The following is a 27,787-nucleotide window of genomic DNA, read 5'->3' on the forward strand; positions in this document are numbered from 1 at the left end:
GGGCCAGGGCAGGACGGACAATCTAGCGCCAGGCCCAGGGGAGGTGGGGAGGCCTAAGGCCAGGCCCAGACAGCAAGGCCCGGAGAGGCGGGCGCGCAGACAGACCGTCGCGAGCTCCCACCCAGGGCCCCGAGGCTGCCGGCTGCTCTCCGCCCTGGGCTCTGCAGCCGGGCGGGCGCGGCGGAGGGCGGGGCCGGCTGAGGCGAAGGCAGGGCCAGGCCCAGGCCCAGGCCCAGGCCCCGGGGAGCCGGCGGCTGTCCGGGATTGGCGTAGGGCGGACGCGGCGCTGTGGGCCTCGAGATGCCGTTGCAGCTGCTGCGAAGGGCCCTGGCGGCCTCGGCCCAGCGCCTCCGCCCGCCCGCCGCCCCCCCCTGCACCGAGCCGCGGGGGGCGAGACGCTGCAGCCTGGCCGCCTGCTCCTCCTTCCGCCTCCGCGACGCCCGTGAGTCCGACCCCCGGCCCGTGCGGCGGGTCCCCCGGGCCATCCGCCACAGAGCCCTCACCCCCCCCCTCCGGCCCGGGATAGTCTCTGCTCGGGGACCCCGTTCCCCGGGATATTCCCCCGGGACGGGACCCCCCCCTCGAGAAACCCCCCGGCAGCCTGCCCCAGCCTCTCCCTCGCTGGGCACCCAGCACCTCTTATCCCCCGGAAACCTCCCGGCCCCCTGAACCGCCCTGCCCCAGGGCAGCCCCTGCATCCCGTCCCCTCCCCGGGCACCCTGCACCCCTCCCTTGGGGACTCCAGGGCACCCTAGGCACTGCCCTACACCCAGGGTGGATGCATTCAGCCTCCCTCCTGGCGGTCTCTCACTCCCCCCATCAGATCCCGATGCAGGGGCCGGCTTAGTCCCTTGTAAACAACATTCTTCTCCTTCACGATTGGTCTGGTTTCATTACTAAAAACTCCTGGTTTTCGGCATAAGTGCTCTTTTCCATTCCTCTGTCAGGCTATCCTTTTTTAAAAAGGAAATCCTCCAACTTTTAATTAGTTTGTGTCTTTACACAAGATTGGTTCTCAAACTTATTGCAAGAGACCATTTTTGAGAGGAAAAAATTGCCAGTCCATCAACCATGTATTAATATGCAATTTTAATGCATGTGCCACCAGTTCATCACAATTCTATGAACAGTTGCGTCTTAAGTGTTAATATAGATGCATTGTGATCAGTTTGGCACAAGAGTTAATTGATAGCAGAAGACAAGTCATAATCTTCAGCTGGACTGTCACATAGTTTGAGTCCTTCCAGCTAGTAAATACTGTCACATCCTTTCTTGCTATCCCAAACCAGTGCAAAAGATCTTCTTTAACATCACCACTTTGTCTGTCTCTGTTTAATTTTAAATTTACATTTGCAGTTCCACATTTTTTGATAGACTGCCTGTTCTTCAAAAGTTACATTAAAAGTTGCTGCTTGTTAATTACAGCAGCTTGTTAATTACACTTTCCTGATTACAGTGTCCAGAAACAGTGTTAACAATAATAGGAGACAAATATGTGCATTTCCTCTAGAGGTGAGGTCCTGATTGGGCACTGACTGACATATAAGTGAGCTTCAGTGCTGCAAGCTTCCTCAGGAGCAGTGACCTTCAGCCTTCCTAGATTCATGTTGAGGGGCTGGAGGGAAAATGGTTTAGTCACCTGTCATGTGAATGGTCTGTTACAATATTTAACCTTTCCTTTCACATAAAAGAAAATGAGGCTGGTAAATTTGTACAAATTCTTTTAATAAAATAGCTGAGCCCATCTCACTTCAAAGATTTTTATGGTAAATTTTCAGACCAATTGGTAGATGACCAGAAATTTGTCGGTGGACCTTCAGTAGTCCACTGACTACCAGAATCGCTGCCCGTTAGTCATTTAGCACCCCCGACTTCCCAGATCCAGGCAAGTTTTGTCAGACTCCTGATTCTCATTTCCTTACATGAGTTGAATATGATTCTCTGGAATTTGAGTACATGCATAGGTCCCAATCCTGCAAGTTGCTCTGCATAGGCAGTTAGTGGGGCTCCTTGCAGGCACAAAGATCTGTCTTTTATTCCACCTTGCGAGATCAGTGGTGATACTGTAATAAGTGCCTTAGAAGTGCTTAATAGGGATCCATTACCAGCCATGTGCAGCATAAACAGAGAAGTGTGATGGGAAAAGACCCAATTTTTATGGAGCCTTCCAAAGAATATTCTTGTTCTGAACTGGCAGTTCACCTGCTTGCCTCTGGAGCTGCGCTGATATCAGTTGGTCATACCAGTACAAAAGTAGGCTTGGCAGAATTCAATTTTTTTTCTGTGATGATTTTTTTCAATTTTTAACTTTATTTTGACAGTTGTGGGAGATGGGGGTAGGGCACTGCTGACCGTGGGGCAGCAGGGGGCTCCCTGTGCAGCGGAGGGGCCCAAAACACTGAGGCGCAAGGTGTGGAGGAGGCTTCAGAAGTCCTGGCCTGGCAGAGCAGAGACCCTGGGCAGGACGGTAAGAAGGATGACAAGCCATGGCTGCGAGGGAGGTCAACGTGCTGCTGAAGAGTTCCTGCCCAGAATTGGCTCCACACTCGTGGATGGTGATTGCAGACCTGCTGAGGGCTCCCTGCATGGCCACAGGCCTGGTGACACAAGATCCATACAGGCACAAAATGTGGGGCATGGCAGAGACCTCTGGCCAGGACCGCAAGGAGGAGGAGGATTTGTTGGCCACGGGGCCACCCCTTTGTTCTATGGCATTCAGCAGCAGGGTAGCCTTCCTCACTCCTGGGGACGATGACAACGACAATGGCTCCTTGCAGTTCTGGCTCGGGAGAATCAATGCTCCACCTGGCTAGGACCACAGCCTTCCCCTCACCTTGTGCCTGCAGGGATAGGGTGTCACCCACCCCACTTAACTTGCTCAACCACCAGCCATCCTCTGGCAGGAACTGTTCTGCAGCAGGATGGCCTCTCCCACAGCTGGGGCTCATCCTCTGTACAGTCCTAACCAGGGATTTCTGCTCCACTGGGCCAGGCCAAACACAGCCTCCCTCCACACCTTAATCCTGCAAGGAAAGGCTGTTACCAGCCCCGAGGAAGCATAGCTCTGTAGTTCCGCTTTCATGGACCTGCTCACTCACTCCTGTAACAGCAGGACTACAGAGGGCTCCCTGCAGATATGCTGATTGTTACTGACTTCTTCTTTTTTTTTTTTGTGGTCAGTTTTACTATGTCAGCTGAAATCCATGTTTTATTGATAGTTATAAATTAAAATTGAATCCTGCTGTGCCTATACATAAGCAAAAATAAAGTAACATGACACAGCTCTATATAAACTAAGTAGCGAAACAGAAGACCTATGTACATTTGTTGACAATTGAGGAAAAATCTATCCCTGACAAATGAGAGAAAACAAAATTGCTTTGAATAGCTTTATTATTGTGACAGACACAGCTATGAAGCAAGTTACTACACTTCCCTGGGTAAATCTGAGTCATGCAAGTGGAATGTACTGTTTTCTTTATTTTCTTGTAGACAAGCTGATGTGAATCTAGCCTTTGAAAGTCATATTCTGAGGCACTTTCTGTTGCCAAAAAAATATAACGTATTCTGTCATAAATGCTGTACAACACATTAGGGACTGATTCTGGGTTCTGCTTCTAGTGCATCCGCTTTGGCAGAGCGAGCTTTCCGTTTCTGGGGGTACTCGGCAGTCTCCAATCAACATCCAGTGGAGAGACAGTGTTTATGACCCTCACCTGAAGCCCCTGAAAATCCACTATGACCCAACCACATGTCTCTATATCTGGAACAATGGGTACTCGTTCCAGGTTGAATTTGACGATTCCAAAGACAAATCAGGTAAGGAGTGCAGCAAGATCAGGTTGATGTGTTATTTCCATCTGCAGCTGAAAAATCCTGTCCATGCCATACTGTAAGATCTGTCTCTCTCTCTCTCTCTCTCTCAGTAAGAATCAGAAAACAAAGGCTGAAAACCAATTTATAGTATAATCATCTTCTAAAGAAGGTGATTTTTCTCCCCCTTTTACAGAATAGCTTTTCTCTAAGCAAGGATTCACTGTAATCAGTATCTCAGTGCATTGGTTCTGCACAAGCTCCACCGAAGCCCTGTATTAAGGGTTTAAGTTGTGTATTTTGCAAACCTTCTACACTTGTTGCACAAGCCTTTATGTCCTTCCTGTTGATTTTACCTCATTCTCTTTTTTAGGTAGTGCTTGCATGTGTGTACTGGATTTAAAATGGTAATTCTGGAATTAAACATTAATGAAATAATCTGCTGTTTATCTGTTTGTGTTAACATAAAAGTAATGCATTTGAAATAATCAGCCAGCGAGGTGCACATTCCTTCTTGAAGAGTACAGTGTTCTGGTAGAACTATTTAATCTGAGTAAACTCTTGAGGGAAAATAAATAATGCTGATTTGATAATGTGGTAAGCAAATACATGTGATCAGGTTGCTTTAAAAAAATCTCCAAGCTCCACCTATAGATAACAGCTAAATGCTTTATCTCTGCCAGATACATTTTTTAATTTGGACTGCAAATTCAAGTGAGTTTAAATTCAAGATATTACTGCTAAACTCAAGGTTTTTCATCCTTGATTCTCTTAAAATCTATTTGACAAAAGCATATTAGTGCAGTTTTCTATTACGATTAGGTATGTATAGAATATTTAATAACATCTATGAAGTAGTAGCAGTTGGTCACATATATTGGATAGCATTTGATCCACCCTAGTTAGCCAAATTGTCAGTGTGGAAAGATAATATTTAGAGTTGGATGAGTTCAGACCTTCCCAATTAGAAACACAGGATGAGTATTTATCCAGTGCAGGAATGGCTTGACTCTTTCATGTAACAGGAGCAAAATGCTTCTGAACATCTCTAGCTTAGGAGGTTCACAGTTTTAATACTTCTATCAGAAAAACTCTGTGGAAGGTGTCCCAGTGCTATATTCGTAAACATCTTGTTTCTGTGATACCAACACTTTTATTTTGGATGATGTTTGAAGAGGGATTGAGAAAACAATCTTATAAAAGAGATCCATTATTGTGGCTTCTTCATAGAACGCTGGATTCCCCAGGTTAACAAGAAAAGGAAGATTAACAAGTCCTGACATTGCTTATAAGCAAGTAACATTTGCCCAAATAAATTATGGAGTGGAAACTGTCCCTGTTCTCACTTATTACAAGCACAGAAACAGATCTCTTGATGGAGGGAAGTGTGGGAATTCTATTTATCCAGTCATTCTGAGCCATTATTTCCCCTCAAAATTTAGTGTCAAGCACCTGGCTGCCCCTCCTTATTGTCATGAACATTTGTGCTTTGCACTTCTGTTGCTATTAGCAGAGATTTGCAAGTGTTAACACCTCATGTCATTTGATGATGATCGCTCCCTTTTTTCTGTCTTTTGGAACAGAAGATCCTAATGTCACTCCCAAACTGATTGTGCATATTAAAACATCTACTGACCAAATTGCAATGCCTGTCATGTAACTCCTTTGTGTGTAGACCTCATTTGCTACAACTTCTGTACACCATTTCTGAAACCCCTGTGCCTTTCCAGGTTCCTCTTTGAAGTTATAACAACCCATGTCACTGGCTGTTTCGCTAATTTAATATTGTATATTAATCCATTATCCAAGTGTATATAGAACAAGGAAATCATACAATAACACCTTCATGTTTTTAAAGGGTAGTATGTAATTGTATTAGTGTGCTAGTTACAGTGGAGCAGTCTAGGATAATTGCACTATTTAGAAGCAGCACAAGCTCATTAGCCACCCTATTGTACTGTACAAGCCTGTTCTGCTTTTACTTTGACAGAGATTTTCTTTTATATACCTTTCAACTTTCTAAACTTCTCCCTCTTTGCCCCACAGTCTGCTTTCACTCTCTTATTCCTCCTCTATCTTTGGTTTCTCTTTCTGCTTTGTCTTCCTCCCAGCTTCTATCATTCAACTGCAAGAGAGATAGGTGAAAGCAACATGGATAAACTGCAGTGGAGTTGAAAAATAAGATTAAAAATGTTGAAGAAAAGTACAAAATGATGAAAAGAGAAGGGCATATCCAAGGTAAACAGAAATGCTGAACTCCTGAGCTGAGACAAAAACATGACACTTGCAAAAGAGATTAGCCCTGCCATTGGGTGCTATAGACAAGCAGAACAGGAGACTGAAGAGAGCAAGGGGAAAAAAGGGGGTGGGAAAGGTATGTAATGTACTGGTTATTTATATGCACCACTGCCATCTACTGGATGGAAATGGACTTGTAACATTACTAAGTTTAAAGAACAGCTCTGTGTAAGCTTGAAAGCTTGTCTCTCTCACCAACAGAAATTGGTCTAGCAAAAGATATTATCTCACTCACCTTGTCTTTTTAGGTTTAAAAAAAAAAGTTTCAGACAAGTTGCTGCTACTTTTTTTTTCTTTTTTTTTAAAAAGAGGGAGTCCCTTTAAAGTATGGTGGTGTGAAACCAATCAGCATTGTTGTAGGCCATGAAAAACCAAAAAGTGTCAGTGACTGGAAAGAGATTGTAAACCCTGTTTATTATCTTTGTCTATCATGTGTCATAAGGGTCTGATTTCACAAATAGACATGCTTGTGAGTAACTTTATTTACATGAGTAACCTGTGTAGGTGAGTGGGGCTATTCCCATGAGTCTTGAGTTAGGGTGACCAGACAGCAAGTGTGAAAAATCAGGACAGCGGTGGGGGGTAATAGGAGCCTATATAAGAAAAAGACCTAAAAATCATGACTGTCCCTATAAAATTGGAACATCTGGTCACTCTAGTCCGAGTATTCATGGATGCACATGTACAAATAGGATCAGGTGTGGAGGTCGTTATAGGAATGGGGTCTTAATTCCCTCTCCCCCTCAGTGCTCTCTCATTATACTTACTTTGCTTTACTGTCTCCTTTGAACCTGTTTAAAAAATGAAGAAAGAAAGCTTTAATGTATTTTAAAACTAATGTTCAGTTTTTCACTGATGCAAAGAAATAGCTGAGATAACTAGTCATGGGGTGTTAGATGAGCTAAATGTCAAGTTGTACATCTTGGTGGTATACTGCTCCATTAACAAATAATTGGAATTTTACAATATGAGTGGAAGTTTGGGGCAAATGCATGAAATTTTTCTAAGAAAGACATGGCTCCATCAGCTATTTTCAAGTATCTTTCCGTTAGCCAGGAGGTGAACAAATCACTGTCTCTGTTAGTAATAACACCCTTGTATTATATAGGGTCTGAAGTCAGTGACAAAATTCCCATTGGCTTCCATGCTGGAGGATCAAGACCATAGTCCTTTTATTCCCACCTTTTCCCCCGATCCCAGTGGTGTACAGAGGTGAGCAAGTGTTAGCATCCCTATTATGCACATGAAGAAACTGAGGAGCAGGGAGGAGAAGTGACTTGCCAGTGGTCATATAGCCAGTCTTTGGCACAAATGAGTCATGTGACTCCTGGTCTGCATTCTGACCTCTGGAGTTGCTTCCCCCTGCATATAGAAAGGTTCCTGGGGGAGTCTTGCATAGGCAAGATTTTGCTCCGATAAGTAAGTACACCTACTTTGGAAGGCCAAGGCCAAAGTGTTGACTACTAGCGGTAACTATGCCCAGTGGCTTGTGATGGGATGTTAGATGAGATGGGATCTGAGTTACTACAGATAATTCTTTCCTGGGTGTCTGGCTGGTGAGTCTTGCCCACATGCTAAGGGTTTAGCTGATCACCATATTTGGAGTTGGGAAGGAATTTTCCTCCAGAGCAGATTGGCAGAATACCTGGGGGTTTTCGCTTTCCTCTGCAGCGTGGGGCACGGGTCACTTGCTGGAAGGTTCTCTGCACCTTGAAGTCTTTAAGCCATGATTTGAGGACCTCAGTGACTCAGATACAGGTTTGATACAGGAGTGGGTGGGTGAGATTCTGTGGCCTGCGTTGTGCAGGAGGTTAGACTAGATGAGCATAATGGTCCCTTCTGACCTTAAAGTCTATGATTCTATGTTAAGCTGGTTTAACTACAGCTGGAAAAGCAACATTGTCTAGTGAACTTAACGTGGAACTAAAAGCCAAGAATAGCTGAGTTCTAATCCAAGCTCTGACTCTCAGCTGCTCTGTCTTTTAGCGACTTGCCTGAAGTTCTCAAATATGCTGAACTTTCATGACTCCAACTGAGGTCAGTGGATGATGTGGGGTTGTGGTGCTCGCGAAAAGCAGGCCCAAGGTGTTACAAATTGGACAGCCAAAATCATTGGTCACGTCTGATAATTTAGGCCTTAATCCCTCCACCTTAGTTTTCTCCTCTGAAAAGAATTAATTCCCCTCTTTCCAAGAATGAGGTTAGAATTAATTACTCTATACAGTGGTTTGATATAAAGTAGTAATTCTGTACTATGTATTTAACGTCAGTAAATCAGTTTGTAAAGCACATAACAATGTTAGTTAATAGTCTGTTATATGTAATTGGTACTAGTAGTTTAGAAGGTGCTATGATCTAGTGACTAGCAAAAAGGGATTTAGAACTAGGAGGATCCTGTGTTTTTAATCTGGAGTGACCCTGTGGATCATTCCCACCAGGAAAAAGGGTAAACATCAGGAGTTCATTCAAAACCAGGTACATAATTTGAGTTTTGGTGAGTATACCAATTACAAAAAGTCTAATGCCTGCTTAAACTAAATTATGAGTTGCTATTTTAATAATTTAATAAATATGAGACTAGGAAGGATTACATTCTATTATGACCTAGGCCAATTCAAAATATCATATGTAAATAATACAGTCTAACTTCTACAAACTTTGGATTTTTGCACATATGCAGACAGTGTTTAGACACTTCCTGATCAGCATCCAAATCGTTTTCAACATACAAAATATCAGCATATTTTACAGGCATTTTGGAAATAGTTTAGTGTTGGACTGATGCTCTAAAACATGTGTGTCAGTCACAGTTCTTGCAGAGTCACATTTTCTAAACTTCTGTAACATTTAAAGAAGATTTAAGATCGTATGTTTGCCAAAATATACTAATTGTATTCATACAGTTAGAATAAGAATTTGGAGGATATTGGTGGTTTGTATTATCACCTGAGAAATTCCAGTATCTTCTACAGTTCCAGGTTTCATTGATCATGTCATAGATGGAGAAACTATTTTTGTCTTTGAATCCTGATGCTGTAAATATTCAGTGACAAACCACTGAACCGCTTCTGATGCACCTGCTCAGAGAAGGTGTTACATATAGCCACCATGACTCTGCCAGACAAATCCTGATTGAACTTGTAAAAATTCTTTCCCTTCAGGGAGTTGGGTGAGGAAGCTTTGTTCACTCTTTAAAATGGGAAGTCATAAATTAACTTTAGCTTGAGTTCATCTGTGAGCTAATTAAAGTCACACCTTTGCCCCAAGCAATTTTGTTTAGATGCTTTAATGAATTGAGCTGTAAAATTAGCTAAGGGGAGAACATTAATGTAAAGTTGTTGCTGGGTAAATACAATGCAAGGAGAGAAGAAAGCTGTATTATTTTCACATGTCACTGAGGCAGTTCTAAATCAGTTATCAGCTATATGTAACTGTTGTTCTTTTCTTTTTTTTCCCCAGTAATTATGGGAGGACCCTTGGAAAACCATTACAGGCTAAAGCAGTTTCACTTCCACTGGGGAGCCATAAATGAATGGGGTTCAGAGCACATGGTTGACAGCAAAGTCTACCCAGCAGAGGTATGGGGAGGAATGCTGAACAGTACTCCTATCTGATATTTGCACAAGCAGGAGGCTAGAACTCAGTGATTCCAGCCCTAATCCTGGCTAGAAAGCTAGTACGAAGCTGTGGTCGATGTACAGAACTGCTGCTTACCAGTAATGGTCAGTCCAAGTTAGCAGCAAAGTTCAGCCGTTGTCCTATTAATAAGATGAGAGCTGCCATACATTCCAGAAAAGTACGTGGTCCTAAAATTGGTTGTTGGCTGCTTGAATGAAAATTCCAGTAACACTTTTTTTCTGGTATATGGCACTCTTTGAATGCAGACAATGAAATCCACAGAATGAGCCCTTGGCATGCAGCAAAACATCACTGCTGTTACTATCCTTGCTGCTTGGGATGGCAGGACTGTGTCTCTGCCCAAATCGTGTTACTCTCTTTTAGGGGAAAGGGCAGAAGGGAAAATAGAACGGATGAGACTAAGACCCAGTCTACACTAGAAAAGCTATACCCATTTAACTATGATGGTTGAGAATTATATTTTTTAACCGATAGTTATACTAGTATGAACTCTGTTGTGGATGTAGTTATACTTGTGTAAAGGTGCTTTACGCTGGTAGAGCTTATTTTGCTTCTCAGACTGAATCAACTATAACTGAGGCTGCAGGTACGACTTTCTGTGGCCCCCGTGACTTCCGCAGTGGGTGGTGCGCCTGGCCCTTGGGCAGCTCAGGCAGCCCCTGCGCCAGTTGCAACAGCTGCTGCTGGGGCAGTCTTGGGCCATCATGCCCCCCTCCTCCCAACAGCAGCAGGAGTTTGAGTGTGGGAGGAGGTTGGGACATAGGACGGGGTGAGGCGGGCTCTGGGTGGCGCTTACCTCGGAGGGCTCCCCGGGAGCGGCAATATCCCCCTCCCTCAACTCCTAGGCAGAGATGTGGCCAGGCAGCTCTGTGCACAGCCTCCGCCTTCAGGCACTGCCTCCGCAGCTCCCATTCACCGCGATTCCCGGCCAATGGGAGCTATGAAGCTGGCGCTTGGGGCGGGGGCAATGTGCAGAGCTGCCTGGCCACGCCTCCACCTAGGAGCTGAGCAAGGGGGATGTCCCCACTTCCGGGGAGTCATGGAGCCAGGTAAGGAGCCTGCTGTCCCCCACCCCCAACACCAGTGGGGATGCTGGGCCACGTTTCCCCCAGCACCCGCAGCGCCCCCGGGCCACCTCCTCCCCCAAGATTTAGTCAGGTGTATATAGTAGAAGTCATGGACAGGTCACAGGCCGTGAATTTTTGTTTACTGCTTGTGACCTATCCATGACTTTTACTAAAAATACCCGTGAATAAAACATAGCCTTAACTATAACTCTGTCACAGAGCGGCTGGCCCTTTAAGGAGAATTGGGCCCAGTGCTGGGTAGATTGATTTAAATCACTAGTTTTAAATGTGTTTTGCATTGAACTTCCTAGTTATTTTCCTAGATAAAGGTTGATTCTCATTAGTTAGTGAACATTAATATGTTGTTTGCAACTAAATACAACCTTTACACTGAATTTGGTGCTGTTTTTTGCTAACCAGGAGGATACAGTGTACCTATACCCATTTATTTAAGTAGTTATATAGCTTAACTTACATTTATTCAGACTCATAATTTTTATGGTTTGTTATGGTAGAAAATGTAAGTGGTGCATTTCTTATTTATTAAATGATCAATTTTTTACCTGTGATTTGTGTCAGACTCCATTTGGATGGAAATTTAAATTCAATTAAAAATATACAAAAAGAGCATTTTAATCTTTTCTTAAATAAAAGTGCTTGATACATAAGAAAAAAGTTTATCAAAATATGCTTTGCATTTAAGATTGATATTAAACAAAGGCTGTATTATCTATACTTAATGAATTAAACTGATTGTTTCTGGTCAGCATATCCTTCAAGATTTTAGAACTGCTAGACCGCATCCTCTCTCAGCTAGTTTTTGTTTATAGAATGGAAAAGAAAAACAAGCTTTTCTGCTTTTACAATTCCCAATTGGCTTCTTAACTTTGTATGAGATAGTCATTGAACTGAATTAGATGAACAAACTGAAATGTAAAAATCTAAGGACATCCTCTCTGCACCTGCAGAAGAGGCTACTGCTGTCAAAAGCTGGTTTAGCACTTCAGCAAACTCTGATTACAGGTAGGTAGCCAGTGACTTCCTCCAGTTCAGTGGTTTGACTTTCTTTAAAAGTTGGCAGCAGATATATACTGCTTAATATTATTATTTTTATTTAATTTAGATTATTTGAAACGTGTACATTTAGGCCTTAGTATTGGTTGTCACTTCCAAATTTAATTTTAATTTGAAAACATAAGCCTGTGTTTAAATAAAAATCTTTGATTTAAATTTTAAAAAATCAGATTTTTGTCATCACTTTTTATCAACTCTGAACCAGCCTCACCTGTGATGGATCAGCTACCTGCCACTGAGACTGATCAGGTAGAGATCAATAAAAGGCAGCAGGTGGCTCAGTTGGGTGTATAGGATGGGACGGAATAGTAAGGATCCTTCAGGAAATCATGGGTTAGTGGAGAAGGGATAATTGTATTGAATGTTCTTATTCGGAAGGGCCTGAACCAGACTCTGGGCATAGTGTCAGTCATTCCTGTGCTGAGTGGACAAGCCAGCAGCCTACAAACTGATGTAAACACTTTTATACTAACATAACTGGATCCACCATGAGCGGGGCAGGGTTTGGCTGCTTTAACTATATCAGCATAGTTCAAGCAGTACTACTTTCTAGTGTAGACAAGTCTTAAGATAAGAGAACAGTGAATAAAGGAGGTGGGACTAGGGGAGAAAATGCCCATTAGGCTCGGAGAGGAAAGTGTGACAGATGTGAAAATAATTTTCTTTTTATGCGACGAAAATGGAGATGGACTTGAAAATGGTTCTTTCCTCCTCTTTCTTCCCCTCTCCCCTCCCCCCCAGTTGATGATGCCATAGTGGTGTCTGCTTATTTGTTTGGTAGTGTGAGATTTATTAAAAACCAGACTATGAATAAGATATCAAATTAACCTCCATGTAGAGAGCTAGCACAAGGGGTATCGCTACTTAAGTTCCTTATTGAGAAGGCTTACATGGCACTTTAAAGTTGTGCATATAGGTCTTGTGCTGGGCTGGCTCTTCACTTGGGATGGATTTAACCCTAGGAGAGCTGTCTGTTCTATATCTCTCATCTCTTTCTTATAATGAGGGAAATTTTCCGTTTGATTTTTAAAGGCACAAAGGGGAGCTAGGTGCCTAATGCAGCTAACTTCCTTCTGCACCTTTGAATAACACTCTTGTCATCTGTCACTCACAAACAAAATCAGTCTTCTGTGAAATGAAAAGTATGGGGCTAAGGTTAATTCTTTTGTTTAAAAAAAGCAGCTAAGAACCAAAGACTAGTTTCAAGTATATTTTTTAGTTTCTCATTTTGTGGCTTTTGATTTTTAAGGTAGCTGCTGTACATCTCAAATTGTCAAAGGCGAAATGTAGGAGAAGAACCAGAAGAAACTTCATTTGTTTTGATTCTATTTGTCTGTCTTGTGTATGTGTGTGAAACTGTCATTCACTTATATTTCAGCTGCATTTAGTACACTGGAATCCTGTCACGTCCACAAGTTTTGAAGAAGCTATAATGGAGAATAATGGTTTGGTTGTCATAGGAGTATTTTTGAAGGTAAATGGTTACTGCATCTGTAGTGATGCATTTTATGTGTAATTTTTTAAAATTAAAATATATAGACTTTTTTATTCAACTTCTTGTGGTAGGTATTTCTGTAATGTGTGCTTGATGACTTACACATTTATATCTGTGTAATGCAGCTGGGAGCTCATCATGCAGGACTACAGAAGTTAGTAGATGCGTTACCAGCAGTTAAACACAAGGTAATACATATTTTTTAATGGAATGTTTAAATATTCCAATGCATATCTCCATCCTTATTGTTAATGAGTCTATCAACATACAGAATATTTCGATAGTATCAAGTCATAATAAATTCTTTATTACTGTCATTGATGTGGGGGAGTGGGAACTGAACTGAGGTTAAGGCATTTTGAAACGATAGGGAAAGTTGTTGGATTCAAGTAGAGAAAACCACTAACATTTTAGATGTACTTTATGTGATCACTTTCCAATCTGCTTGAATCAAGAAAAGCATTTTCCTTACCTGGAGGCTGAGGAGCTCTCATACAAAGCCAAACTACTAAAAAATTTCCGCATAGTAACTAAAAGCCAATTTTTTCAGAGAATCACTCAGTGCTGTAAAGAGAGACAGTCAGTGGTTACTGTCTGTGATATTAGATTTTCTGGTATCTGTTATTTTTCTACTGTGTACATTTGTTAACCAAGCCTACAGTCAGGATTTCTTATATGAGTATAACTTTCAAGTCTCTGCAGCCCCTACTTTCACAGTCAGGAAGCTGATATTAAGGGTGATTTTTATTAAGCAGGTATGTTTCCAGTGGGGTCCTGCAGAGATTGGTTCTTGGCTCTATGTGGTTATACATTTTATCAGTGACCTCCTTGATTCCCTGATGTAGTGCAGTGATCCAGTGTAGCACGTTGCTAGCTGTGCCTTTCCAGCTTGCAGTGTCAACATTGAAAGTTTTCCAGTCCCTCTTGCAAATGTCCTTGAACCTGAACCTACATTGACCCATGCCTGAACTGCCTCCGAGAGTACTGAAAAGCTATTAATCCAGTGACTTGCAATCACTCTTAGAACATAAGAGCGTCTATACTGAGTCAGACCAAAGGTCCATCTAGCCCAGGATCCTGTCTTCCGACAGTGGCCAATGCCAGGTGCCCCAGAGAGAATGTACAAAACAGGTAATGATCAACTGATCCACCCACTGTTGCCCACTCCCATCTTCTGGCAAACAGAGATTAGGAACACCATCCCTGCCCATCCTGGTCAATAGCCATTGATGGACCTATCCTCCATGAATTTATCTAGTTCTTTTTTTAACCTTCTTATAGTCTTGGCTTTCACAACATCCTCTGGCAAGGAGTTCCACAGGTTGACTGTTTATTGTTGGAAGAAATGCTTCCTTTTGTTTTGTTTTAAAACTACAGCCTATTAATTTCATTTGGTGACCCTCAGTTCTTTTGTTATGAGAAGGAGTAAATAACATTTCCTTATTTACTTTCTCCACACCAGTCTTGATTTTATAGACCTTTATCATATCCCCGCTGAGGCATCTCTTTTCCAAGATGAAAAGTCACAGTCTTATTAATCTCTCTTCATCTTTTCCTTTAATAAACCCTCATATATATATTTTATGCCATGAAAGCCCCTCTAAATAAATGTTGACCAAGCCTGCTCAGAGAGAACTTTCAGTGCATCGAAAAGAACACTGTACAGCAGCAGCCAGCACATCCCTTGGTCCGCACCGCTTCTCGCAGCCCCATTGGCCTGGAGCGGCGAACTGCGGCCAGTGGGAGCCACGATAGGCCGAATCTGCAGATGCGGCAGGTAAACAAACCGGCCTGGCCCATCAGGGTGCTTACCCTGGCGAGCCGCAAGCCAAAGGTTGCCGACCCCTGTTCTACAGAATTCTCAACTCTGAGTGGAAACACATTCAGCATATAAAACTGAAATAATCTTGGGCCAACATTTTAAAAAAATAGACATTTATTTTTAGGTACCCAAGTAAGTGGCCTGATTTCCAAAAGGCTGAACATTCTGCACCTTTAATTGAAGTCAAAGCACACTCAGGACTTTTGAAAGTGGACTTAAGCGCTTAATCTTTTTTTTATGGTTGCTCAATAATAATATTGACAGCATTTAATTGATAATAACTACTGTATTGTTCCTAATCTTATCACTTATCTTATTTTCAAATATATCCTCTAGGCTTTTTTTGTTAGAGGTTAAAATATTTAATACATGAATTTTCTTGCACTCTAGGACACAATTGTTGAGTTTGATGTCTTTGACCCCTCCTGCTTGATGCCATCATGCCCAGATTATTGGACCTATGATGGATCTTTGACCACTCCACCACTTACTGAATCTGTCACCTGGATTATTAAGAAGGCACCAATAGAAGTTGATCAAAATCAGGTATTTATCATGCTAATAGTTTGCTTTTAAATAAAGATGGTTTATTCCTTCTGGGATAGAGGGGGAAATAAATGCTCCACAGAAAGAGAAGTTACTTACCAGTAAGGTGGAGGTCATAGAGATTGCCAGCTGGCCCAAGGTCTGTCTAGTCTAGTTTAACCTGTCTCTGACAGAGACCAGAATCTTATGCTTCAGAGTAAGGTGTAAGAACCTCACAGTAGCAGATGTGGGATAATCTGCCCCACAAATAGGGTTCATCCTGATCTAAGAGATTGGCTTAAACATGATGTTTAATAGCTCTTCAAAAATATTTTGATAGCATTAACTATCCAGAGAAACATCTTATCCTTTTTGGAGTCTTGCTAAATCTTGGCCTCAGTGTCTTCTGGTGGCAGTGAGCATTGGCTATACATGTTCATGGTTGTGGAATCCAGGCATTTGTATTATAGACTTCCAGAATCTTCTACAGAGCGCTGGGGACACACACCCTCATTTCCCTTCCCCTTGTGCAAGGTTCCAAGGATATATTTAAAAAAAAGGGGAGAGTCCCTAATTGCTTTTTGGTTCCTTTTGACTGCTGAGGGTGCTGCGAGCTCAAAGCTTATCAGCTTTTTTTAATGCCCTTTTGGGGGATAGATTTGTTTATAGTTGATTAGAGTGGCAGTCAGCTTTTTCTTAAGAAAAAGAAAAAAAAAAAAGAGGAAGGAAGGGTACCCACAAGTGGACTATTTAGAGGCCACCTCAAATAGGAACTTAGCAGTTTTAGGTTGATATTTATACTTAGTGCTCTAACGTTCATCCAGTTCTTGTCACTGTGTATCCCTGCTGCTCTTAATTCTAGTGCCTCGTGTTGCCAGTTTAATACTGCTCTTTGGCTTGAAATACAGGTGGAGAAGTTCCAAACTGACAGAAGAGGCACAGAGATTAGGAGCAGCAAGAGGCTAAAATTACAGTTCTCGCTGGCACTCCTCCGTATTCTCCAACCATCCAAGAAAACACGCATCAAGAATGGCCAATTATTGTGACATTAAAGTGATTGTTTCAGATCTAGGGAAAATGTGCCATTTGAATGACACATGGTCTGATCTGACAATTCCTCCTAGTTTAGGAGGCACCGAAGGCAAATTCATTCATTTTCACCAAGTTATTGAGGGGTTTACAATGACACCTGGCAAGACTGACAATTCCCAGTAAAAACTCCGTGGGACATTAATGTCCAACAATAAATTCAGAGATTCCAAATTGTTAAGAATAGGAGTATAGATGGGCATATGGCTTTATTTTACACAAAGGGGAATGCAAGAGTTAGAGTGGCTTGAAAGGAAGAGAAAGGTATAACAGAGCAAAGAAGAAAACTTTAATTTGAGGTATAGTGTGTTCTGTTTTTCAATTCAGACTCTTCTGTACTGTATCTTCCCTTTCTCTCCCTAAAAATCCCATCCCTTCTGATAGAGAACAGGTCACTGCAGTTCCCTTATGGGCTTTAAAGAAACTATGCTAAAAACCTCATCTGCTTAATGCCTGGGTTTTGACAGCTAGCAGCAACACGTGACTGTTGCCGAAACTTATGTTTCCCATGCATCAACATGTGTGTGTCTGAATTAGGAGAACAGACCTTGCAGGCAGGATGTAATCTAAGAATGGTGAAGTACAGAAAGATTTATATAAAGGTGGTGCATATGCAACCCATGAATACTCAGGACTTGTCACTGTCTCGGGATTGGCAAGAAGTTAAAGGTGAATAAAGACGTCATTCACCTGAAGATGACAGATGATTGGCAGTTCATATCTTGTATTGATATAGTTCAGAACATGATCTTTATCAGCCGGTGGTGAAGATATGCTGCAAGTTAATGCCAAAACCTCTCAGTACTTGAGTTTAGTGGAGCTCTGATAGTTTCCAAACCTGAGTGATCCTGTATTCCTTTTACTCCGGTTGTTCTGACTGTTCAGTCACTCATATTCACTATTTGTCATTCCCAGCTTGAGGAGTTTCGGATGCTGCTCTTTACCTCAGCTGGGGAGGAGGAAAAGAGGATGGTAGACAACTTCCGCCCGCTTCAGCCACTGATGAATCGGACCGTCCGTTCATCCTTCCGAAACCACCACCTATTGAACATTGAAACAAGATCCAGCGAACTTGCCCACCAACATAGCCCATAGGATAGCCTAAAAAGAGACCGCACATGTTACATTATCTCAAAGTTACTAACAGACACTTTATTTTTAAAAATTCTGTATGTAGTGTGTGTGTACGCTATAGAATTTCATGGTCAGTCATTTAAAGGGATTTGGGGGTTACTGCTTGGCATTTACCTTCAGTGGGTCAGCGTTTCTGTAAAAGTACAAACTTATTTTTTACCAAACTTCTAATAATAACTCATAGCATGTATCAGGAGTTATTTTGAGAATTTAAAGCAAAATAAGAGAGTGAGGTTTCACCGCCCTATCCCATGTCATAGTTAGTTTGTATCTCATGAAACGCTTTTGCTTAAAAACTTGTTTTCAAACTAATAACCCCAACAGAGCAACACTAGCAGATTGGGGGCACAAAAAGAAGTCTGTCATAGATAACAGATCATGTCCACTGTAGGATTACTTTGGGAGAGGAGGGGAAAACAGCTTTCTGTAGGCAAAAAGAAAATGGATACACTTTGTAAAGATTGAAAACGGTTTCTTGAGGAATGTGGCACTTATCCTAAAGTATAGTCCAGATGGTCTTCTTTTTATCTACCTCTGCTAGCAATAGTTTTCTCTATATTCATCTGTTTCACTTACTTTGTATGTTTTACTTTGTTTAATGTCCATCATGTGGGTGAAATTTGTGTACAAATGGCTAAGTAACTCTTCTTTCTGATGGAAACGAAGTCTGTCTTTACACCTTAGAAGTGATATGGAGTAGATTTGTTTAAGTCATTTTGGAGAACAAATGAGAAATCTTGACCTTAGCTAGTAAATGGGAAAGACTCCAGTAACTGAGGTCACTCAGTGTGAGAGAGATCAGTACATTAGCCCTTCAATGCTAGATTTTGAGCCTTATGACAACTTTGCATATTTGGTTGGAAAACACTTTGGGGTGGGGTGGAGGGGCAGGAGACTCTGTTTATTTTGAATGTGGGCTTTTTCCTAGCTCATTTGAGTGCCTTATTGTTGTCCATGCTTCCTTCATTAACTCTGCCTTTAGCTGATTGCCTTTTTGCCTTGAGAATGACATTTCCCCATCTGCCTTAAAGTGTGGTTCTATTCTAAAATGCAACTGTGTGTAAATGGCTATTCTCGTTCCCTAGATCTGCTCTCCTGTGTGTAGTCAGATCAGATCTGCGCACTGAAGCGCTACAGATAGGTTTTCACATTTGTTAGCCCTTCAGAGCCCCGACAGCTAGGTGGGATTGAGCTGGATTCTATTCCTTCTTTTGCATCATCAACAGAACGCTTTATTAACTTTCAATCACTTGTAACTGAAAACAGTGGCTGGCACAAATGTCACTGAGGGCATCATCTAAATACCATGGGGATGAAAGGAGTAACTGATGCCATAATTTGGTCTGTAGAACCACTTATATGCATGATTATGCGTGAGAATGAAAGATCCCACTGTGACTCTTGGAGATGAGGTGAAGTTTGCTGGACTCACAGCTAGGAAAAGTGAGACACGATGGATGAGGTAATATCTTTTATTGGACCAACTTCTGTTGGTGAGAGAAACACACTTTTGAGCTACAACAACCGCTCATCGGGTCTGGGAAAGGTACTCAGAGTTTGTCTCTTTCACTAACAGAAGTTGGTCCAATAAAAGATATTCCCTCACCCATCTTGTCTCTCTCGTGTCCTAGGATCAACACTGCTACAACAACAGTGCAAACAAGTTAGGAAAAGCATCATTTTGTTCTTTCAATGAATCCAGATCAAATATGCTCAGTTTAAAGTGAACATGAAGCTCAGCAATGCCATTTCTACATCTACTTTTCAGAGTGGAACCACATTTGAAGGTGGCAGTAACTCTGAATCAGTCACTGAAAGGTATCTTTCATACCTTCCTAGATCACAGCCTCTCTCCCAGTAAGGGAGTGATATTTAAACTGTTAGAAATTGCTAACTATGGTATTCTGTAATCTTAATAATGCTACTTTTACATTTAAAGGCTAGTGATGACTAGGATTCTATAAGTAAATAAATCTTAAGAACATAAGAACAGCCACACTGGGTCAGACCAAGGGTCCATCTAGCCCAGTATCCCATCTTCTGACCCAGAGGGAATGAACAGAACAGGTAATCATCAAGTGATCCATTACCTGTTGCCCATTCCCAGCTTCTGGCAAACAGAGGCTAGCTATGCCATCCCTGCCCTTCTTGGCTAATAGCCATTGATGCACCTATCCTCCATGAGTTTATCTAGTTCTTTTTTGAATGTATCTTAAATGTATCTGAAATATTCACATGGGTGTAGTGGGGAAAAGTGATTGTAAAATGGTTCCTTCTGGTAGAAAAACTGTGTGACTGTTACTTTAAAATAAGTAGGAACCCCACAATCACCTTTGTAAGTTACTTTTCTGACTAGTTACTGATTTACAGTTGTTGGTTTTTTTTTAAGTCACTGACAGTGAAATGGATTTTGCAGGTTTTAGATAGTTTCATACCCAGGACTTAAGCATTTTAGCTTCCTTGATGAGTTATCAGCAAGTTCTTGTTCTCTTTTGATTTGCAAAGATTATTTCACTAGTTGATAGAGCTTTCATGATACACATAGATGCAAAATATGTTTTGTTCTTTGGGGGCTATCGTAAACATGTGCACACATACCAGTTATACAGATGATAAGCTGCAGTCAGGAGGTACATTTCAGTTAGATATTCTACACTCTGATGAAGATAAAATATCTGGAAACAGATTCAGTATTAAAGACTTTTGTTATATTTTCTTAGCACAATAAACAAGATTTGTACAGGGATTTTTCTGTTAGTTTCACTACAACTTGTGTCTGCATCGGTGTTTACATGTTCATATGGTTTTGTGTGTCTGTGGCAAGAAAAGAATATAAATTACACGGTAAATTGTCACATGTTCATGCAATTAGCAGAAGCTTGACTTTTATTTTGTACATGTATGGTGATTATATCAGCCTTGCAAACTTGTATTCACCCAGAAAGAGTTGTTCTTTTAGGAGCAGCAAGTGGGACATCAGCCTTTCTCCTCATTTCTCCATCATCATGGTAAAAAGCAAATGATTTGATGTGTTAGCTAATAGTGGGTAATTACATTTCATCATGACTTTGCAAGCTTGCATTAAGTCTGACAGATGTCCACATAGTTATCTTAAGGCTTAACTTACTTTAGATGGCACAGTGTAAAGGGGTGTGAATATATAATTCTATTCTGACTTGTATGATGACCGTTTTAAGTATTTAATACAGCTGTAATGAAAAGTTTCCACATTTTTTGGAAATGTGCAGCTTATACTCCTAGGAACTAGTGGACAAGGGGACTTCTATGCACTAATTTACTGCAGGGTAAAGATGACCTTGGAGTTGATGATATTGAGATAGGGAAGGCTGAGATGAGGATCGTAACTGCAGGGCAGTACCTGTCAAGTCTTACTGTCACACTTTTGACAGTAAGAGAGCAAACTCAGCACAGGGAGTATTATTGTGAGTTAAGTATCACTCTGATTAAAAACCTAGCTGTTTGGTGGCTTCATAATATTAGAATGTATTTGCAACAAAATATTTACTACATTCCAGAATTCTTAGGCCACTATTCAGTGTGTGATTGACTTATATTATACTTGAGCTGCATTGTTTTTTACCTCAAGTCTTGGCAAAGAGAATCCTTCTTGCCTTGAAATTCATACCTGTATGGGAGATTATCTTGATCTCTCAAAAGTCTGCTTGCTACCAGAGTACTGGAATTTAATTATTCATGTCAAGGGACCTTTTTTTCCTGGTAATCGTAGGTGTTGATAATGTACCTAACATTGTAGTGGTTTTCCTTCTTTAATCTTCATATTTGCTGTCAAGCTTGAAAACCTTCATTTTTAACCTTATGTTCCTCATTATCTGTACTTAACTTAATACTTGGCAGTTATTGCACTGTGTATTTTTAACATGTATGAATATATCCTATGCTCATAATTATTATTTACTTATAAAATCATCTGGTAACATGGGATATTTTATTTATTCTCCTGGGATAAAGGCATTTATTCTTAGTTACCTGATATAAAGAAGTTCTTAGCTGCTGTATTTTTAGAAAATATTCAACTAGTACATATATACACAATAAAATAATACAACAGAATCTGCATGTGTATTTGTGTAACTAAGGTTTTTTTCAGTTCTGCAAAACTTCTTTCAAGAAAATAATGTAATTGCTCCCTAACAATGAACTGGTTCATCATGTGTGGAGTGTAAGCAATGTCAAACGTGTTGTGATCCGTGAAGCTGTGAAAGACTCTACTGAACTGTATTATAATTGGAATCATGAAACAATGAACCTGGCTGTGTAGAAGCAGTACTAACTGAAGAATATGTAATGGTTCATTGTCCTCTTGAGCTGTGAGAAACTAGGACTGTACATTTTGAATATCCATTTACTCTACTATTTCATTCAACAGTTAGAATTAGACATGACCTAAAGAAACTGTCAGCTAAGTTCCTTTTTTAATATTGAATATTTGTTTAACACAGAACATAATTAAGCATTATTGCTATAGCTCATAATTTCCTGACCTTCATGTTTTGTGTTTTGCAGTTTTCTTTATATGCAGTGGTGTTGTAGACATGTCAGTCCCAGGATATTAGAGAGACAAGGAGGGTGAGGTGATATCTTTTATTGGACCAACTTGTGTTGGTAAGAGACCCAAGCGTTCAAGCTGACACAGAGCTCTTCTTCAGGTCTGACAAATGTACTCACAGTATCACAGCTAAATACAAGGTGGAACAGGTTGTTTAGTATAAGTAGTTAACACATATTTCAAAGGACCATTGAAGGTGAAATGCCCTATTAACACCTCTCCAGCCAGAAAAGAGAAAAAAATGGGGAAAGGGAGGTTAGTTTGTTATACACCATAAATCCAACGTCTCTGTTCAGTCCATGATTTTTAGTGTCTAGCAGAGTTATGAATTTAAATCCCCAGGCTCATCTTTTGAAGGTGGTGTGCAGGTTTCCTTTGATGAGGAGGATGGATAGGTCAGGTATAGAGTGTTTGCTTTAGGAAAAGTGTTCACCCACAGGTGACTATTTTTGTCTTTGATCACTTTCCTGTGTGAGTTCATTTGAGAGCATAGTGCTTGTCTGGTTTCACTCACGTAGAGGCTATTGGATGAGCTACCCAACGTGTTGTGATTGGCATGTGTAGGAACCATGGATCTTGAAAAGTGTGTACTATGGAGTGTTGATCACTGTAGCAATGGAGATACGTTTTAAGGTTTTGCATCTGTTGTTCTGGAAGGGTCTGGTGGTGCTTTGAGGTGGTCGGGGAGTTTGCTTTTGATGATGAGGGTGGCGAGGTTGGGGGATTGTGTAAAGTCCAGAAGAGGTGGTTCAGGAAGATTTTTCAGGTTGGGATCCCCATCAAGTATGGGTTGTAATTGTTTGACATAGCCTGTATGAGCTCCAGTGTGGGATGGTAGGTGACAACTAGAGCTGTGCAGTCAGAGGGGATTTTATTTCTGTATTGAAGCAAGTTCTCAGGATATTTGGGTGGCCTGTTCCATAATGGGATCTACTTCTCTGGTGGAGTGTCCTTGTTTGGTGAAAGTGGTTTTAACTGTATTAAGGCGTATATCCTGGACTTCCTTCTCTGAGCATATTCTGTGGTATCTAAGTGCCTGACTGAGTGTGTTTGTGGTGGTTACTGGATCAGTACAGGTAGGTGTGGTGATGTGCGATTTCTTATTTATCATTATCTGTAAGGTTCCCTTGTTGAAGCTGATCATGGTATGGGACACAGATGCTGGTGTGGGAGTGTTCTGGAGAGAGTTTAATAGATGAGTGGTGGTAGTTGAAGTTGTGAAGGAAATCTAGGAGGAAGTTTAGGTCGGCTGTCCAGAGGACTTCAGTATCATCAATACATCTCCAGTATATCATTGGTTTTGTGGTGCATTTGTCCAGATGCCGTTCTTATGTCACTTTCATAAGGTAGGTATAAAGATATCAGATTAAACTTCAACCTATCAGTTGGACTGAAGAACTGATTGTTTGTTTAATTTGAATAGCCTATTTTATTAATGGGATTAATGTAACAAATTTCAGTCCTACCGTGCCATACCATAGCACCTTTAAGATTTGGCTGTCATATGGATATTGTGGATTCCTATTTGAATTAATTTCATTAAACATACATCTGTTGATGTGTAAGCAGGAAATTTAAGATACTGGTTAAATGTTCCCACCTGAAATTGATTAAACACAATTGACTTGTATATATATTCAAGATGTTTTCTAGAGAATCTGCTTATTTGATTACAGTAGACTTTTTATGATCAAGGTACTTTTCCTGATAGAAGTAACCTGTGTGTTCATAACCAAACGGCCAATTTACTTGTGATACAGGTCATTATTTGCCTTTCCTATGGAGGTCCTTTTGATGTGACAAATTCACCATGTCTGAGTATTAGCATATGGAGGATTGATTGGATAATCAAATCATTATCAAAGACTCTGCAAAATAACTTGGAGACCTGAACAGAGCTAATAAGTTAGCAGACAGAAGTAATACAAATACTTAGCCCTTACATGTTGGTTTATATCTTCAAAGCATTGTATGAACTAATTCCAACACCATGCCTGTTCAGTAGGTATTCTCCCCATTATACAGGTGAGGAAACTGAGCTACAGAGAATTAAGGCTGTGATCCAACAAGGTATTCAAGCATTGCAATCAGTGAAATTACTTGCATGCTTAAAGTTTGACATGTGCTTGCTGAACTGGGGCCTTGCAGAAGGAATTGATGTCAGAGTTGGGAGATCCTGGTTCTCCTAGACCTTTCCCTGGAAAGACGCTGATGGTCATTCTGAATCCATGAGGCAAAAGGTACTATCTTAAAGTGAGCCACAGTGATAGTTGAACAAGTCAACTTTGTCTCATGTGACCTCTAACCTAAAGAGAGGGGAGCTGGTAACCTGCACTTGCAGTGGCAAAATTAACCCTAAAATCCAAACAAGGGACACTTAACTACTGGTATGAGGGCAGACCCCCTATTTATTTCAAGAGGACACACAGAGTATGTACTTTTAGGTTTCCAGTTTTGCAGTGTTTTTAAAGCAGTGTGATTACACAACAGGCAGGTATCAATGTAGGACACGATGATGAAGCATAAGTTTGCAATGCGTTTTAATTAAGCAAATGTTTTTTCACCTTTAGCTGTAGCAAACTTAATTTGTGTCCCAATTCAGTATCAATCGAAGTTAAGTTTTTGTAATTAAATTCTTTGTGTAATGTAATTCCTTCCCTGAAGAACCGAGGGACGCACCCCACCCCTGTACTTATTCTCTACATCAATACTGACTTGGACTCTTAATACATTACATGGGTGGCGTATCTGATCCCACTTATCCGCTGATGCTTTAAAAGCTCCCACACCCCAATCTGGGTCTATGCTGGTTATGTGAGATATACGTATCTTGTGATCCTTGTAACCAATACCTGTGATCCCTCATAATTCAAGCCTGACCCCAGATGAACAGTACCTTCCCTCTTAACTTGTATATATTTAATTTTAAATATTAACTTAAATAAAAATTTTAAGCTCTTTGAACTGGTCTTTGTCGTCACTCTACATCATTCCACCCGGGTCTGATGAAGAGATAAGTATGCCTAGCTGACAGGGTGGAGAAATACTGTGGTACTTATGCTGCTGCTAACAAGGTCCCGTGTGCACCAAAGAGCACCAGGAATAAATAGAGCAAATTTTGGATGGAGGAGCTCTCGGGACCCACTCTGAAAGCACAAAAAAGTTTTGGGCAATGGGGTAAAGGACAAACATTGTCACTGATGCAAGTGAACTGGACATGAAATTTGGGAAAAGTTTCACTCCTTAATGTAAGTGGATTCACTCCACAAGGTAAGAATTTAGTCTAAACCAATGGTAATAAAAAATCAATGACAAGTGGTCCTGTTTATGTAGCTGTGTAACTAAATGTGTACATCCCCACAAAACACGATGTGCCATCTGACTTATTTACTCAGTTATTCTGGATCCTCTTAGCTAGTTTCTGGTGAAGTGTGTTATGTCTAGCTGTATCTATTACAGCAGTCAGTTCATACGCAAACTCCTACATTTGCAGTTCTGTAAATATTGTGCTTGGAGCTAGAAGATGGCACACACAATCCTGAGGTGAAAGTGCTTTGTGTTTTAATTTTAAACTTGGATTTGCAAACCACCACTTATACTGATGATGGGGTTAATAGAAAATGCCAAATCCAGCTTATGGTGGGTGTTCAAAATAAACCCATTCCATCTCTGATGCTTCCTGGGGATACCCAGGGTTGGGAGGCACCTTGCTACCACCCACCCCTTAGCATGAAAAAGTCTCAGCTGTGCCTCCCCAAATCCACTGGCCACAGACAACACAAACAATCTCCTCTATGCCTCACAGGCCTCTCTGTCACTGCAGGTTAGCAACTGGCACACCCCCACCCTTGAGGCCTGCAGGCATCCCCTTAGAGTGTTCCAGTCCCCATTCCACTGGCTACTCTCAGGATCTGCTGCACCAAAGAAACGGTACCCCCCAGCTTACCGGTTCCACCTCAGATCACCACTCTGTTTAATACACAGCACTTAGATATGGTTACAGTGAAATCAAGAACAGGTTTATTTAACAAAACATAGAGGTTCAAAGCAATAGCCAGTGGAAGTATTGGAAACAAATGGTTACATATAAAATAACACCCATTAAAAAGCCTAGTCTTAATTAACAAGATACTCTCATAACTAGCTCACCCAAAGTCCTTTCACCATGTTAGTGCCATACTGGGTGTGATGCTCTTTTCATAAGACAACCACACTGTTAGCTTGTCTCCTCAGTGAAGGATCCAGGGTGTCCCTTGATCCCCCTAGATATGATTTAACAACCCATAGTCCTAATTCATAAACAGGACTCTGCCCTGCTGATTGTTTCTTCCTATGGCATTTATCTTGTTGATTCTTAACCACTTGATTAGCATCAGGCTCAGTATGCAAACAGACATGCGTTGTGAGGTGGACAACTCAGGTATGATCAGAAAGAAAGAAAAACGTCTGTTTCACTTGCCTGAAAGGAACTTGTTCGGCATTGCTGCATAATTCTTAAATATCATCCGTACATACATTTCACAATAATTATGATGACAAGTGGGCTAGCCACTCTCTCTTGCTAGAGACCTCACATGCAAACCATTGGTGAACTATTATGCATGTATCTAGCCCACAGGATCCCTGTCCAACTCTATGCACCACCTGTGACTTCTGCCAGTTGGCAAGTCCCAGGGTCACACAGCCTGTCTAAACTTACACAAGAAATACTTTGCATTCAAAACCTAGTGTTCAGTAAAGAAACTGCTCTGTTTTTCCCAATGCCTACACAAGCTGGCTGATTTTAAATGCACTAGATCAGGGGTGGGCAAACTACAGCCCGGGGGCCACATCTGGCCCTTCAGACATTTTAATCCGGCCCTAAAACTCCTGCCGGGAAGTGGGGTCTGCAGTTTGCCCTGCTCCACGTGTGCCGTGGCTCTGTGGGGCTCCTGGAAGCGGCTTCCATGTGTAGGGGCAGCCAGGGGGCTCCACACCCTGCCTCCGCCGCAAGTACCACCCACACAGCTCCCATTGGCTGGCAACCATAGCCAATGGGAGCTGCAGGGTTGGCGTCTGTGGATGGGGCAGTGTGCAGAGCTGCCTGGTAATGTCGCTGCGTAGGAGCCGGACGGGGGGACATGCTGCTGCCTCTAGGAGCTGCTTGAGGTAAGCGCTGCCCAGAACCTGCATCTTTGACCCCCTCCAGTGCCCCAACTCCCTGCCCCAGCCCTGATCCCCTCCCACCCTCTGAACCCCTCGGT

The 27,787-nt window shown here is 41.6% G+C and overlaps 1 protein-coding gene and 1 long non-coding RNA gene across 4 annotated transcripts in view; both read left to right on the top strand.

Annotated features, from left to right (window-relative positions):
* LOC127034119 (uncharacterized) overlaps positions 1–25,508 on the top strand; it is a 199,757-nt gene extending 174,249 nt beyond the window's left edge. The window contains exon 2 of the long non-coding RNA XR_007769304.1: positions 20,024–25,508. This is a non-coding gene — a long non-coding RNA (uncharacterized LOC127034119). The remainder of the gene's footprint in view (positions 1–20,023) is intronic.
* Positions 274–19,650, top strand: CA5A (carbonic anhydrase 5A). Of its 3 annotated transcripts, none has more exons than XM_050922616.1 (7): positions 274–442; positions 3,622–3,819; positions 9,571–9,689; positions 13,270–13,365; positions 13,512–13,574; positions 15,599–15,754; positions 17,738–19,650. In XM_050922616.1, the coding sequence occupies exons 1-7, from the start codon at positions 301–303 to the stop codon at positions 17,915–17,917; spliced, it is 954 nt and encodes a 317-aa protein (XP_050778573.1). In that variant the 5' UTR covers positions 274–300; the 3' UTR covers positions 17,918–19,650. The 3 variants fall into 3 exon arrangements, with proteins under 3 accessions (XP_050778573.1, XP_050778576.1, XP_050778574.1); XM_050922619.1 differs by lacking the exon at positions 274–442 and adding an exon at positions 741–1,250; XM_050922617.1 differs by lacking the exon at positions 274–442 and adding an exon at positions 1,265–2,245.
* Positions 25,509–27,787: the final 2,279 nt, after the last annotated feature.

The sequence above is a fragment of the Gopherus flavomarginatus genome, chromosome 14 (assembly GCF_025201925.1).
Source record: "Gopherus flavomarginatus isolate rGopFla2 chromosome 14, rGopFla2.mat.asm, whole genome shotgun sequence".
Lineage (NCBI taxonomy): Eukaryota > Metazoa > Chordata > Testudines > Testudinidae > Gopherus > Gopherus flavomarginatus.

Excerpts from the sequence above, each read along its gene's own strand:
- CA5A (XM_050922616.1), top strand. The coding sequence starts at position 301 with ATGCCGTTGCAGCTGCTGCGAAGGGCCCTGGCGGCCTCGGCCCAGCGC. Across the intron at positions 443-3,621 it reads CTTCCGCCTCCGCGACGCCC|TGCATCCGCTTTGGCAGAGC; the intron begins GTGAGTCCGACC and ends TTCTGCTTCTAG. Across the intron at positions 15,755-17,737 it reads TAGAAGTTGATCAAAATCAG|CTTGAGGAGTTTCGGATGCT; the intron begins GTATTTATCATG and ends TGTCATTCCCAG.